The sequence below is a fragment of the Olea europaea genome, chromosome 12 (genome assembly GCF_002742605.1).
Source record: "Olea europaea var. sylvestris chromosome 12, O_europaea_v1, whole genome shotgun sequence".
In the NCBI taxonomy this organism is placed as follows: Eukaryota; Viridiplantae; Streptophyta; class Magnoliopsida; order Lamiales; family Oleaceae; genus Olea; species Olea europaea.
In genome coordinates, this window is record NC_036248.1 from 9,802,931 (window position 1) to 9,818,579 (window position 15,649).

A 15,649-nucleotide genomic window follows, 5' to 3' on the forward strand; every position below is an offset into this window, starting at 1 on the left:
GACTGTGCAGCCTTCAAGATGAGAGGATCCAAAGCGATTTTGAATTTTCCGTTGGATGCCGGAAAATCCGACCCGCCGGAAAACACTGGCCGGAAAAGGAGAAGAGTAAAGACTGCGGAAGATTGCACAAGTCCTATCTGAATATGAATATTTAGAGAGTCCAAGGGCGTGTTTGGTTAAGCTTAAAAAAAGCTAATGTATAATTAAGAGTTTGATTGTATGTGAATATACGTTTTAAGATAAATATCTTTCTTTATTTATTAGTCAAAGATGAATAAGTTAATTATTTTAAAAATAATTCATATATTTTATTGTTAAAATAAATAGGTTATTTTATTTATTTGAAGTTTTGTAGTGGAATAAGTTTGACATAAAAAAAAGAAAAAGAAAAAAAAGAAATATAGAATAATTTTCAGACTATGTTACCTAAAAATATTTATGCATTTAGCCATTAACTAACACTCTTTCAGACTCGACATTTTGACCTTACCATGGATGAATTAATCTGCTTGAATAGGGTCACGTAGGCCCTCTTCAAATAGGCAACGCCCACCATAGATATGACGGATTTAGCTAAATGTGTCAACCTTGTTCGAACAGCTTTTCCCTAAATAAATTTACATTTAAGATTTAAAAAATAACATTGGACAAAAAATTATCTTCTTATCGTCAAAATCAGTTTGAAATTTTTATATTATCATAGTTTTACTATCCAAAAACTCAAGATCTTTTTATAAACTGGATTTAGTGTCACAATGCAAAATAAGTTAAAGTTTGTTTGGCACAATGAAAACCATCTTCCTGAAACTCAGCATCACGTTCTCTTAATAAAATAATTTTTTTCTTTTACTTTTTAACCACACATTCTTCAAAAAAATCATTTTCACTTCAAATAATCTCTCAAAAATATTTAATAATTTATCAATTATCCTATATAGATTAATATTTACTAAAATGCATCAATTAATGCCGTCGAAGCTCAATTTCTTCCAGGTAAAGAATTGACTTGTTTGGAAATAATTTTAAAATATGTATTACTATCTAACATTAGTGTGAATAATCATACTTAATAAATTCAATTAAATGAATTACGTAACCCCATATTTAAGTGAATCTACCATCCAATTTCATGTAGCTATCACTTAAACTTGTACTTGACACCAATTGTACAAAATAATATTACTCTTTGAAAATGAAAAAAATAAAAAAGTAATTTACCCAAAATTGTAAAACACACTACCTTGCCCCAAGCCCGCCATAGGAATTACCAGCTCGTGACCCTTTTGGGGCCAAAATTGGGCTATAGTATTCATAAATTAGGCCTAGAACATTTTTAACCCACCCCAAAAGTCTATGAATAAAGCCCCCCGTCCCGGCTTGGGGAACCCTGTCCCCAAGCCGGGACATGGAGCAGGGTTGAAAGTCTATCAAGTAAAACCTCCATCCCAGGATTCTGAACCTTGTCCCCAAGCCAGGACACGGAGCAGGGTTGAAAGTCTATCAAGTAAAACCTCCATCCTGGGATTCCTGTCGACAGATTCATTCACCATGAATAACTAATATGAGTTGACTGCCTTAACCGTCACTGAAAAACAATCTGGTGACATGTTAGGCTACATTCTCACCAGTGTGGTGGACAAATCTGTTTGGAAACACAGCTGATTTTGAATACTAGTTCTCATTTGATTGTTCATCCCCAAGGAAAAGGGTATAAATCTAGACATAATCTTTAAAACAAACTCCAAAAATAGTTGCAAAGAATCTAATAAACAAGTGTGTGAACAGCTGAACCACCAAATCTCAATCAAAATAAATCTGATCAGCTAGACTAGCTTTCGCTAACAATGAATAAACCAGCAACAAGAAGAAAAAAATTTAGTCACTTGCAATTATACATTTTCAATTTAGACACAACAGAATAAATTTGCTTATCCGCTCAGATATTTGCAATTATTAACGTATAAGTAATGACACGGACACAAGATCCTTACATCAAGGAACATAACAGGGTCGCGTCAACTACATGCAGATGCACATTTTACAAGCAACATTCATGTCAAATTTCTTGGGAAAACATCTAGTGAAGAATATGTCTTGGTAAAGTGAAGAATGAAATCCTTAAAATGTGGAAATGGAAAAGAAATCCTAGGCAGGTGCGAAGCTATTTATTCTTATGAACAAATCAAAGGTTCAAGACCAGGCCTATTTCTGACTTACGTATGTCAAATGTGAAATGTTCTCCAATTACAAAATTGGCTACAACAACTTGACTAGAGGGGACTTCGACAAGTACATAACTTCAATTGGTTAGATAAAGAGAGAAGTAGTAACCTTATGATACTATCCTGGTCAGAAGGTCTTAATCAAGTAATTCCTTGGAAGTATTTGAGGCCAAATATGTTGAAGTTTCATTATCAATTCATAAAACGGTTTGCCTAATTTTGTTGGTGTTCTTGTGTGTGAAGAAATAGTTTAGAGATGAGGAGCATGCATAAATACTGAGGAGCAAAAAAAAGTAATGCTTTGACTCTAATACAAAATAATGCTAAAATCATCAACAATTGGAAAAAAATATGTAACTTGTAGTTTTGAATAAATCGATGCATCTGGTAAAAATAACATATCCTATTTTGGTAAGTAAGCCATATCTCAGAAATCAATACATACATGTTAATACTAATGCTTGCTTATGGACAAGTCTGTCTCATGCCCCTGTGTAAGAACATGCTCTACTTACCACATCATAACTCGGCAATGACTGGTGAAAGGGTGAGATACACGCCCTAAATTTGAGCACTAGAGATATCCATAAATGGAACATGCCAATGACAGAGTCCAATTACTCTAGATGGAAGTTATCCTCATGTTGTTGATCTGGTCAATTGTTTGCTTATTAACTCTTTCCTGTACCAATTCACATTTTTGTACGAAACTAGGTTGATTCGTGGATGCCAGAAGTCGAGCCCACATCCTGTCTGTCAACTTCACCGTGTTTTGAGTCTCAGTTACACACTGTAAATCCACACATACAAGTAAAGATCTTGGATAATTTTGTGTGTATATAAAGTGCAAAAACATGCTAGATTTACCTAAAATAAACGTGTGTATAACCTCTCCGGATAACTTGTAGTTAGTGTAACGTGTAATACTGGAGAAGTCACTCCAATGGGCTTCATCACTGTGTTAGTATGTACAGTCTAATATTCAAATCTTCCAACCGTCATAATATCTATGTGCCCCTTCTATATATTGCATTTAAAGATTCAGCTTCGGCATCTACGCATTATTTGTGAAGGGTATAGAATATGTGTCGAACCAAGCAACAGAGAACGTGAGAGTTTCATTATGACTAACAAACTGACAATTCATTGTCAAACAAGGGCTTAGAAAAAAGACAATCAAAATTATGACTCGGACATTAATTAATTACTGAATGAGAAAGGACAGGTAGTCATGTTAGGCAACCCACAGATTGAAGATAAATTCCTAAAATCAATTTGTGGATATTAATTACTGCTGGGACATGCTCTGTGTTATGTTCCATTCAAAAAAGAATGCAGTGGATTAGGAAGTAAACTGCATGCACCATAATATGCTTACACTGATTGGAATATAAGCATGTCTGCTGTTTACAGGCCCTACAGTGAAGCCTGTGTACCCCGCCATGGCTCCATGCACGGCACTTTGAGCAAGAAGTGTGCAGTAGATGTTATCTGATGCATTACTTGGAATAGCTCGAATCATGTATGTAGGATCTGCAATGGAAGTACATACAAAATAGAAATCAAGAGTTTAGTGCAAAAAGAATACATATACAAGATTAGTATGTCAGTAACAGTAATGAATGTCCAGTTGCTGCATTCAGATATGCCAGCAGAAAGAGTAACTACAAAATAGCATATGTAAACATAACCCTCTGTAATAGGCATCTTAATATACATCTAAAAGAACTTTACAGCGACAATCTCCCTGCTAGGCTGGATAGGAAGGAAAAGAAAAGGTGAAATGATGAAATAAAAAGAGAGGGACTGATTTAGCACCAGAGTAATAATAGCTTGGGCTTCTGAGAATATTTTTTAACAAAATGTCTGGATACCATCTTACTATGTATAGAAGATCCTAACGATAGCCATGCTTCACAAAAGGTGAAATTCAACTTAGTTCTACGCCCTCGATATTAAATACTACATTGACTTTAAGCTGCTGAGCTAAACAGTTGCAATTGAACACAAGAAACAAAACAAGTTACGTGGCCGATTTTCCCTCGATGCAAAAATGTTCCAACCTTAATCCTGCAATCCCCTACTCAAAGATGCAGAAAGTACAAGATCAAATAGCACATTACTTTTATTATTCCAATTTTATATGAAATGCTCATCAATAGATGAAATTTCTTGGTTCTGAAAAGGGTGAATTACATTTACCATTCAAAAGGAAAAGATAAACAACCAAATAAATATTAATCGATCCTAAAATGGGTAATTTTCACAGAGCCCCTTATTCAGTAAATCACTCTGGAAAAATGGAACTTGGTCATGAAATAAAGACCCTTTCCTGTTAGATTTCCATCCATCAATAGTTAAAGGTATCTTCACATTATATACATCAAAATACTAAATGCCCACGACACTTTATGCCTTAGACATCCTCTCCTCACCATCATATACTCGTCTCCAACTACAATAAATTTCCACGTCAATATTAGTTACACCATTCCCCACCAAGATTGCTACAGCTGGACCAGGTCATTACCACTGCCAGCACTGCAGCTGTCAAACCAGCCTCAACAACCTTCCCAACCGTTAAAGCATTATCTTTCTTTCTGGACCAATTACAGAGTCCATGCAATGAGTGCTTTGAAGGGAAAGTCCTTACTACAGTTTTTACGTGAAAATTTTGGAGATTATTCTTCCAAAATGGAATCTGCTGAGAGAGTTTAGCTTTGGGTAATAAACTTTGGAATAAAATTCTACCATCATTAGCTCAATTGCCCACTACCTGATTGTAACTCTACCATAGCTGTTGTACCAAACTTAACTGCCCAGATCCAAATGGAATTCTTGTGGTGGATTTAGTAGACACGGTGTGGTCTGGTTCTATTGGTAAATCAGGGTCGTTTCAAGGTTTTCTGTTATCAATGAAGTCAATGGGTGCCGATTGCCAGTAAATTTTGGTAGTGATGTTCTGTTGATAGTGATTGTGCATGTAGTACTAATATTAACAGTGGTATCGCCAAGCACCAGTGGCAGTGAATGGCTTGTGGCATCGGTGTACTGAAAACAAAGACTCTTTCTTTCTTCCCCTTAATGCTTCAACAGGCCTGAATTGACAGTATTTAATTATGGTTGTGATGGCAATAACAGTATCATGGGAGGTCATGGATGTAGCGACAGACAATAATGCAGTGTCTTATTTCCCATGAGATTGTGGTCTTGTACAGAGTGCCGGTGCTCAAATTTGTGCTGGTGTCCTTAGTGGGCCACTGGATGATAGTGTCAACAACTTAACTGGATGCTTTAAAGAAATGATTATTTTTTCTCGGGGAGAAAAAAGAAAGAAATTCTGATCAAAGGATGAAATTGTCTTTCAGTAAATCCAGGAAGGAATCATAGATGAAAACCTATCAAAAGGGTGTCTTTAAATGGTGGCCAAGCTATTTTCCCAATCTGAAGGGGCTTAGGAACATTAAACATTTTAAATTAAACAAACAGAATGCTGGTCTTCTAAAATTTAGATCATGTAGAACTTTGAAAATACCTATATATTTCATATTGATCGCCATCTTCTGAACATTTGTGAAATGATCCTGCCGCATGAATCATACATTTAAATTCAAATTGATGGAAACCGGAGTAGGAAAGGAACTGAGTACGTAGAGCTGCTAGAGCATCCCTTTTTAACAAAAATACAATTAATTATACAATAAAGTAGATCTAGACACAAGAACAGTGTCAATTGCCATCAGATTTTATATGATGTCACTGTAGCTGTATTGGACAATGAAAATGTACCGGACATGGCAAGAAGAAAACCAAGTATTTAACTAGAATAAGATATGCATATGACAGGTACTTTGGGTCCAGCAACACTACTAAATATCTTATTTGACCAGAAAGCAGATAAAAGAAAGTAGAAAATAAGGTAAAAATACAATCCAACTACAGACACTGATGACATGATGGAACAAAAAGGGAATGCTGAATTAATTTACTCTTTCCTATCATTCAACTCATATTCCAGTAATGAATGCTGAACCATAAAGCCAGCGAATCTCCCGTTTGAAGATCATCAAGCATCGCTGACACAGCACTTATTAACAGAAACAAACAAGTGCATTTTCTAAGAGAACCATAAAGCCAGTGGAATTCCACTTGAAGACCATCAACTCATCAAGTATCTTTGACAGCAACACTTATAAAGGGAAACCAAATGGAAGCTAAACAGCAACAACCATGTGCATTTTCAGTGTGATGATAGATTTCTAGAATACGACAATTTCAACAGACAAAAAACTGTAAGGAAATACATAAAATCATCTGCTAGGTACCTTAATCTTTTGTGTCAACCAAAGACCAGAATCCAAGAGTAACCTGTTTCCTGATGCATCTTTCTCATCAACTGCATGCATGCTCTGAGCAACATAGTCCTGCCCTGCTCCTTCAGCCAACACAATAACTATATGCCCATTTTCTTTCAGCCTCTGTTCAATAAATTCAAAGAGCCCGCCCTGGCCTTCCAAATAGAATGGGGCCTCTGGAATCAAACAACAATCCTGTCATGATTTTATTACTGTGAGCAAACTTGCAATAGTCTCATCATTTGTAGGAACAGTTTTGCAGTCACACCCTTTCAGAGAATTCAGACTAGCAAACATAAATTTTGGTTTCCATGAATGAAAGAATAGTCAAGAAGATTTTTCAATACTAGCCCAAACAAGTTTTGAAGATAAAAATCCAATCACCATTTTGCATACACCATAATGGGTACAATTACAATATCTTAAATAAGACAGTAGAAATTGTTAAAAATGCTTCAATCTATTGTGACTGAATTTTTAATGCCTAAGATTACCCACAACTGTAATGCAAAATTTTCAATTACCGAGAGGCAAAATAGTAAAATACACACTCCCAGGGTTTAAAGTATCTTACCACATCTCGACTAGCCAAGGTTGCATGCATAGCAATGAACCCTATGAGAATGTGATCAGTAAAATAGCAATAAAAAGTTCAGGCTGACAAATTTGTTACTAGAAAAAACTATTAGCTCTTATCACACACTACTAAGCTACCTACCACTGTATCTACCCATAAGCTTGACAATTCCGACTCCATTTTCTACACTCTCAACCTCCACATGTGCAGCATTTATAGCCCTCTGAGCCTCCTCCACAGCAGTATCAAAACCAAAAGATTTGTCTATCACCTACAATGAACAGATGAGGAAAAAAGAAATTTACATCCTGTTATGGTGTTAAATATTTTTAAATTCAAGAACGCTACTTTAAAATAATCAAAATCAGAAGAAGCTACAAACCTAGCAAAAATATTGTCATCTTCACCTCAATTAACACATAGATCCATATGTAATGGAAAATTCAGCAGAATGCTTTCAGATATCTATCAAACTTCAGGTATACAGAAAGAATTCACCAAAGGCAACTCATACTAAAATTGTGTTCGAACAAATCCAGTGAAAATAATACAAGAATGTGTTTACTAATGGATCATGTGTATATAAACCCAGAAATAGATTCATCTAATGGGGTCAAAATCCTCAACCCCTAGCACATCATACTTACTATCAGATCAACTAGGACAAGCCAAATGTAAGTAAGTTAAGCTATACAGAGGACTATATCCGAGGTAATGAATTATTCAAGAGCAGCTTTTGATTTAAATTTTATCCTATTCCTTTTGCCATTAAGAGATGAGAATCAGTGTCCTAACCAATAAGGAAAGGAACCGATGACATTAATGATAATGGATATAAAATTGAAAGTGAAGATCAAAAGGTACATTTATCGATTGTGCCAATGAGATAGAAACATTAAGAAATGCCGATGATGGAACTTACAGCAATATCATTATCAATTGTCTTTGGAATCCCAGCTACTGCAACTCTAAGACCACGCTTTTCAACTTCCTTGACAAATAGAATGCAAAACATTTTGTCACAACATCATCAAGAAGAAAAGAAATTAATAGAAAACGCAACTTTAAATAATTACCTTATAAATAGCAGCAGCTCCTTTTTGAGTACCATCCCCTCCAATTATGTAGACCTACAATCCAGCAAAGGTAAAAAAAATTTCAAATTTGCTTAGATCAATGGACAAGCCAATGGAAAAGGAAAATGAAATTCACCTGGTTTATCCCCCGGTCCTGAATATTGTCAACTATCTTGTTGGTATCATGACCTCCTCTTGAAGTTTGCAGGAAAGTGCCACCACGCTTATGGATATCATTAACAACTTTAGGCGTCAATTTAATGGTATTTTTGGAGTAGAACCCTCTATATCCTCCCTGAAAATTTTCAATTTGTGAATTAAGCTGATTTGAAAGTTAGCAAGATCGTGCATAGCCATCTATACATGATTCTTTAGAAATAACATAACCTTGTTGATGTTGGAAACCTGGGTAGAGAATTTCAAAGATAGTGGAGGATAAAATACATGGTTTCATTAGTTTCATTATAGTCATGACTAACAGGACGCAGAATGAAGTTATCTTAAGATTACAAGATCAATAACGTCAAAATGACATCAAGATAACTTGCAGAGGTCGTACCCAACAAAACTATTATTAAATTTAAAAGACTAAACTTGCATCAGTAAAGTACGGAAGATAATCGCAGAAACCATGAATATGACACATTTTAGTTACTTTATCTTAATGGAAGAAAAAATTTCATTCATTAATTAATTCATCATAAACGTAAATAAGAATAAAAGAATGTGCGAATCTATAATACTAACCTGAATTCCAAGTATATCATCAACTCCATACATATAATTCAAACCGCATACTATCTCACGTAACACTGTATTGATTCCCGGGCATAAACCCCCACATGTCACAATACAAGCACGCACTTCTTCCGAAGTGAAATAAACCTAAAATCAGATAAAGGAAATGTTCACACCACACCCATTCAAGAACACAACGATATCCAAATCCATTACAGTAAATAAAATTAATATCCAAATATTATTTCGAAAACTTTACATGCCTTTTCTCGAGGCCCTGCACGTCGAAAATGTACTCCCCTATGACTTTCCTTCTGAACAACAATCTGAATACAAAACACAACATCAATTAACTCACATAAACTCATAGTCGCTTATTAACTATAAAAAGAAGATAAAAGTCATAAACTATTATGCCTTCTGTGCCACCATATCTTCAGGGCTGACAAATGTTTTCCTGTCACAAAATAATACACAAGTGCATAAGAAGAAAAATAATCAAATTTCTCATAATAGCATGCCAAAATCTAAACCATAACAATAACACCTCAAAGAAAAATCTCTGCTTTTTCATCAACAAATAGCTTACTTGACGATGGCATAAGCTTGGCTCTTTTTCAATGGATTTGGATATGACTGAAAAGAAAACAACACGAAAAAAAATATGGCACTTCAGATTTTAAGAAATTGATTGGAAATTGATAAATTATATTTGAAAGACATTCTTTTAAGTTACTGAGCAAGAAATACCGGTAAATCAGGGAGAAAATTTGTCAAGTGAGGGACGTCTTCGATGATAAAATCGGAAAATTGATCTTCGTTAACATTAACATTGCTGTCGCTGGAAGCCTGAGCTCTGATTCTTAGTGAGAATGGTTGGCGCGAATTACAAATGAACAACGGTTTTTTTGCAGAGAATTTGGGGATGAAGTTTGGATTATGGAAATCAGGAAATGATTTGAGATTTCTATTAGCATAATTGGAAGGAATCGAAGTTCTAGAGAGAATAGGAAGTAACGGATTGGCGTTGGAGCTGAGAGCCATTTCCATTTTTTGTTGGGTTCTCCGCTTCAAGATCAATATGTATGACTTTAATCTAGCCCGAAAACCATGTTATGACGATTTGGTTTCTAGTGGTCTCTCTATTCCTTATTCCTCGTTTGGTTGTACTTTACAATTTTATAAAAAGTAAATTAAATTTTAGTTATGAGATCTCTCTAAAAAATAACCTGACCAAAACAAAATTATATATTTGATGGAACAAAAAGTTCAACTTAATTTTAGGACGGCCATTGAATCGTGGAAAATTGAACAAAATGAGTTTATGACGAATCAGATGACAATGCAATTAATTGTAGAAGATCTTACAGGGGAAAAAAGAAGAAGAATGCTTTTGAGGATTTTTTAGGCATATAAAATTAAAGAACAAGAAATTGAGAATAGAGCGATCTATTTATAGAGGTGAAATGAGGTAAACTGATAGGAAAAATTCTTAAGTTGAATTGAAATGATAAAATTATCTCGTCGTGTAAAAGTATGCAACGATCTTAAGTCCATATTCAATTGGCTCAAAATACTAAATGCTTCACTAACACGACTTAGATGATGCTATATTGCATAGCAAACTCTTTTGGAGTCTTGCATTTTTACCACGCGATAACTGACCAAAACATAGAGCCACCTCTAACTTTTTTGGATTAATGAGACGATCACCTAGGCCCCAAATTTCCATTTTTTGTTTTCATTTTTCTTTTTAAACAAGTTTATCATCGAACCACGTTCTACTGAACTGAACTAAGAGCGCTTTCTTATCAGAATAAAATATCTCTTACTCATATTTATGAGATGATAAAATATGACAAAAGCTTCCGAGAACTGGTTCACATAGAAATTAACAGTTATCTTTGAGGATACTTCTTAATTGAATTAGATTGGAATGGGTATGATGTGGATTGATGTCGACACGATTATGGGACGACCAATCAATCGAATATTGATTAATACGTAATTGATCGAACACTATTTGCAATCGCTCTTTGGTTGGGTAGTGGTGCAATATTACCTATTGATAAATCCCTACCAATAAGCGATATTTCACTGGGCCAAGAGCACTCCCTCAAGTAAAAGCTTCCACAGCCGGTTTAAAAAATTTAAGGGATCCCAAACCTTTTTCACAAAAATCGAAAGACTTCTCACGTTCTGTGAATAGCCGGGACATTGAGAAATATCCAGCAAGGGGTCTGTCACACGAGACAAGGACCAATGCAGAGTAAGTGAAGGGTTCCAAACCTCCATTCTCGCACCCTTTTTAGAGAATGTTAATAAATTCCAAAATCCATTTCATCGTCTAGTAGCGACAACCGTCAAGAAAGCAAAAGCGATTTCCGTAGTAGTGGCAAGCGGAATGGGAGCAACCTAAACCATGAATACATCCCAGAGAGGCTATAATTGAAGATGTCATTATTTCTGATACAGAAGTTCCTATAAAAATGGGAAATGCCTTCCCCGAAATGTGTTGAGGCGCAGCAATTGATTGGATATCTAGGGGTAAAACACTATTTTGATTTGGGCCACGAGTATTCAAGTCATATTTTTCTGTAATGATAATTAAAAACATTTATTTTCATAAATTTAATTTATCAATAAGAATTTTATCAAAAAATAATAAAAATAAAAGGAGAAAAGTTTTGTTAACAATGGACGTGAGTAATAACCAACGACAATGTTGTTGGAAACTTCATCGGTAACAACTTGTCTATCATCGATGATGATGATTTATCAATCTCAATTATTCTATCCAAAATAGTCATAAATATTAATTACAACATTATCATCAGGTCATCGATGTACTTTCTAGAGATTACTTGTTCCATTTAAATTTATATGATTGTCTTTTCAAGGTTTCATCAAAGTACCTAAATTGTTTGAGATGTCTCTCCTCACACGAAATTAGATAGTAGTTGAGAATTATGACTACTTTAGATTCATGCTAAGTTGACTTGACCCCCACAAATATCCTCCATTTTCTTTAAAATTATGTCACAAATTAATTTGTTTACTATAAGATGATGTGATAGGATATGAATGAAATTTTACCAATCAACTAAGAAATACGACATGTACAGGCTAATTTTCCAAACTAGTTTTTCATGTTCATGAGTGGGCGTGTAATAAAAAATTACAGAAGTGCAATTTTTTTGAGGGGTATTCGGACACCGGAGAGGGATTGAACCCGGGCTGGCACCCCTGAGAGATCTTCTCCACTAGGATTGGAAACTAGAGACTATGAAAAGATTATCTATTTCAATGCAATATTTTCATTTGTAATAAGTAAAAACTGATCCAAAGCTTTTTGTTACATCAGAAGATAATGAATAAAGAAAATTTCCTTGCTAATTTCCTGTAAGTTGGGCCTTCCAGTGAGACATAATAACCTGGAAACCACACACCTGTATGACCTTACTCCTCGTGCATACTCGAAGATGACAGTCCTAGAGAAGAAAATGATCGATCATATGTTGGATGACATCTGCACCCTCAGTATTCATGTACTGCTCTTTTACCTAAATAATTTTCAGATGCGACCAAAAATCAGCTTCTTATTTGCATACTTGACAAAGAGTAATGATACGAGGTGAAATATAAAGACAGTGCTCCGACTCCAAAAGTCGGGAGTGCAAATGCTATGCCACACAGTACATTGAACGTAAAATATCCTACAAACACCTCGCGCTCTAAGTATCACTAATGGAACTACACCAATTGTAAATCCCAAAATTGCCTGGAGAAGGAAATGCTGTGTTCTCTACGTGCAAGACTTGATCCCTACTACTATCGAGGCTTTTCATGTTGAAGGAGAATAGAGACGGGTCATCACAAAGCTTAAAACCAAACAATTTTCGCTTAAGTTTGATCGGTTGTTGCAGAATGATATCAGAGTTCGGTACTCGGGGTGGAGGTGTGCCAGCGAGTATGCTGGCTCCCAAAGGAGGAATTGTTGTGCGCTGTACATATGCAAGACTTGTAAAACTACCGTCGAAATTTTTTCCACGTGGATGTAAAAAAAGGGCCAAGTCGTCACATGGTCCAGAACACAACGACATTGAGTAGGCTTGACTCGTCACGGCACCAATATAGCAGAAAAGAGAGAGGGAGTAAGAGAGACCTGAATAACACTATGTGCAGCAAATTTAAGCTTGCTCTTGTGGAAGCTGACATCTACTTTTTCCCATGTCAAGCGAGATAGGCCAATCAGCAGCTCCTCTGCATCACGTAACCCAGCATAAGATTAATGCATCATTCAGAATTAATGAACAAAAATTTTCAAATGAGAAATGGCAAAAGAAACAAAGTTTTGATTAAGAGAATGGCAAAGATAAGTTAAAATGCGAAGTGCATACATATGTTGCTTGTGAAATCCCCAAGAGATCATAGAAGACGACAATGTAATAGATCTACTTGTAAAGCTTTAACCATGAAGTTTCTTAAACTTTTCAGGAAAAAAAATTATATAAAATTCTGGTTGTACTAAGGTCCATCGAGTTAGCCTGTTTTTGGCTCCAAGTTGCTTTTTTATTTTATTTCTTCGCCGGATTTTTTCTATATACATATATATATATAAATCTAACTATATTAACAGCATTAAACTTACTGATTTAATGAAATGAAAATCATCTAGAACATAAATCATGTGTCCTCAAATGATTAAAGCAGGTAAAAGTGTGAACAAAACAGAAGGCAGACGAAATAATCCTCCAACAATAATTATTATATATTCACCATACAGAATGTGAGACATTATGGACTTGGCAGAAATAGTTTCCATGACATGCTAAATTCTTGATGATACTATATTTCTAGAGGGCTTTGAAGTTAAAAGTAACTATCTGATGCATTTTGCAGGAAATAAAAATTTAAAAGCCAATGAAGTTCATTTATTTAAAAAGAATTTCTAAAATGTGGACTTTTCGGAGTAAGTCCACCTAGAATAGCTTACCAAACACTCACGACTCTTTTAAATGAGCTGCTAAAATCCTTAAAATCCACTAGAGAGTATTTCCAATCATATTCTTAATATTTAAGGATAAAATAATAATTCCCTCAAAATCATAATCCAACTTTTAACAGTCCAAAGAAGTGAAAAACTACGTTGTGGCAGATAGAGTACCAATAAATCTTCATTCGGATGAGTAGGGATCATCAAATGACCAGGTGAAATTGGAGATGCAATCAACAAAAGCAGCAGCACAGGCAGATGTTAAAGAGCAGCATAAAGTCACATAATTATTCAGCAAAGCTTGAAAACGGGTTACAAACCTTCCAGCTCATCTAAGCCATCATCATCTGTGGAAACAGACTCACACTGCTCTCCATCCCTTGCTTTGCAGCGCTCTTCATAAACGATATGAGGATATTTTTCATCTAGAAAATCCTCCCACTGGAAGAAAGGCTATAGTACAGTCATGCAAATCGCAATAAAAATGTAAAAGCTTGATTAACTGAATGGTGATAACATACCTTGGGCAGTTCAATATTACGTCTTATCGATGCTGTTCTCCAGCCCACTACATCTAAGTGAGATTTTCTTAAGGAAGACAAGATGCTAGAATCCAAACAAGTGTAAAATATAGTAAACATTATTTAGCTCATTAAAAGAAGTAAATAAAGTGAGCTACGCACAATCAGGATACGGTCATAACCAACATTTGAATATGTCACTCGGCGTTGGAATGAACGCAAAGCAGACCTGCATAATTGTAAAACATAGAAAGACTTGCACATCACACATATTCATACATACATATAAATATTTCAAAGCAGCCTGTAGAGTATCAAATCTAATTAATATAAGACAAGATGTTAGAAGAAACATACATAAAATGTAATTCCCCCCAGTTTTCTAGCATGCGTCTTAATAATGGAGGCTTTCCTTCATCATCATCTGTAAGAAAGAGGTGCCGACCCGTTCTTCTGAATATCAAATGAATTACACAACCAGCAAATCTCTCAATAGCAGGTACACCAAAAAGAAATGGTACCTAACAAATAGACAAAAAAGCAATTAATGCTAAAACAAATCCAAAATTATAACTGTGATTTGGGATGACAATTAGGAGATTTAGAACTTGTTTAATACTAAAAACGCCTTAAAGATTAGCAGTAATTCAATGTTATGATCAGGATCAGAACATCCGTTCTTCCTCAAAGATGGGGTAACAGATGGGAAAAAAAAAAAAAAAAAAGCAGAAGCACAAATACTTGGCAAAAATTTCATTTCATTGAATAAATTTAAGTACAAGGAGGCCAAAGCCATTACAAAAGATAGCCCTATTCTGCTGGAGGGACTTCTACATCGGCCTCCTCCGGAGCTTCCTCAACAAACCTATCAGGCCGACCTCCAGTTGGCCCCCCGAAATCTGCCTTCAATGAGGAGATGTCCAAAGTGGGGTGCACCTCCTTCAGCCAACCCAATAAGCTTTGGGCACTCCATGAGGCCCAAAAATTGGCAAACTCGTCATACAGGGGATGGTCTTCAAAGTGGTCGATGAAGTTCTGAACTGCCACATCTCCTGCAGACTTCAACTCCTCCTTCAAAGAGGCAATCTCCTCTGACTGAGCCTCTACTTTCTATCTCAGCTCGGCCTTCTCTTTGTTGGAGGCCTCCAGAGCCTTGATGGCGAG

General features: G+C 35.5%; 2 protein-coding genes across 3 annotated transcripts; both read right to left on the minus strand.

The window, feature by feature from the left end:
* Positions 1–1,630: 1,630 nt before the first annotated feature.
* On the minus strand, positions 1,631–10,072 carry LOC111405548 (ATP-dependent 6-phosphofructokinase 4, chloroplastic). Of its 2 annotated transcripts, XR_002704813.1 has the most exons (15): positions 9,719–10,072; positions 9,558–9,604; positions 9,386–9,425; positions 9,232–9,294; positions 8,978–9,115; positions 8,367–8,525; positions 8,231–8,284; positions 8,077–8,145; positions 7,296–7,425; positions 7,152–7,192; positions 6,548–6,772; positions 5,758–5,806; positions 3,601–3,755; positions 2,738–3,012; positions 1,631–1,854 (listed from the first exon to the last, which is right to left on the minus strand). XR_002704813.1 is itself a non-coding variant. In XM_023034493.1 (14 exons), exons 1-14 carry the CDS (start codon positions 10,016–10,018, stop codon positions 2,845–2,847), a joined length of 1,638 nt encoding a protein of 545 aa, XP_022890261.1. In that variant the 5' UTR covers positions 10,019–10,072; the 3' UTR covers positions 2,567–2,844. The 2 variants fall into 2 exon arrangements, 1 of the variants encoding a protein (XP_022890261.1); XM_023034493.1 differs by lacking the exon at positions 1,631–1,854 and having other exon boundaries at positions 2,567–3,012.
* Positions 10,073–12,254: 2,182 nt separating this feature from the next.
* On the minus strand, positions 12,255–15,024 carry LOC111405549. The gene is made up of 6 exons (XM_023034494.1): positions 14,843–15,024; positions 14,659–14,714; positions 14,486–14,538; positions 14,285–14,405; positions 13,134–13,231; positions 12,255–12,531 (listed from the first exon to the last, which is right to left on the minus strand). Exons 1-6 carry the CDS (start codon positions 14,872–14,874, stop codon positions 12,460–12,462), a joined length of 432 nt encoding a protein of 143 aa, XP_022890262.1. The 5' UTR covers positions 14,875–15,024; the 3' UTR covers positions 12,255–12,459.
* Between the last annotated feature and the right edge of the window lie 625 nt (positions 15,025–15,649).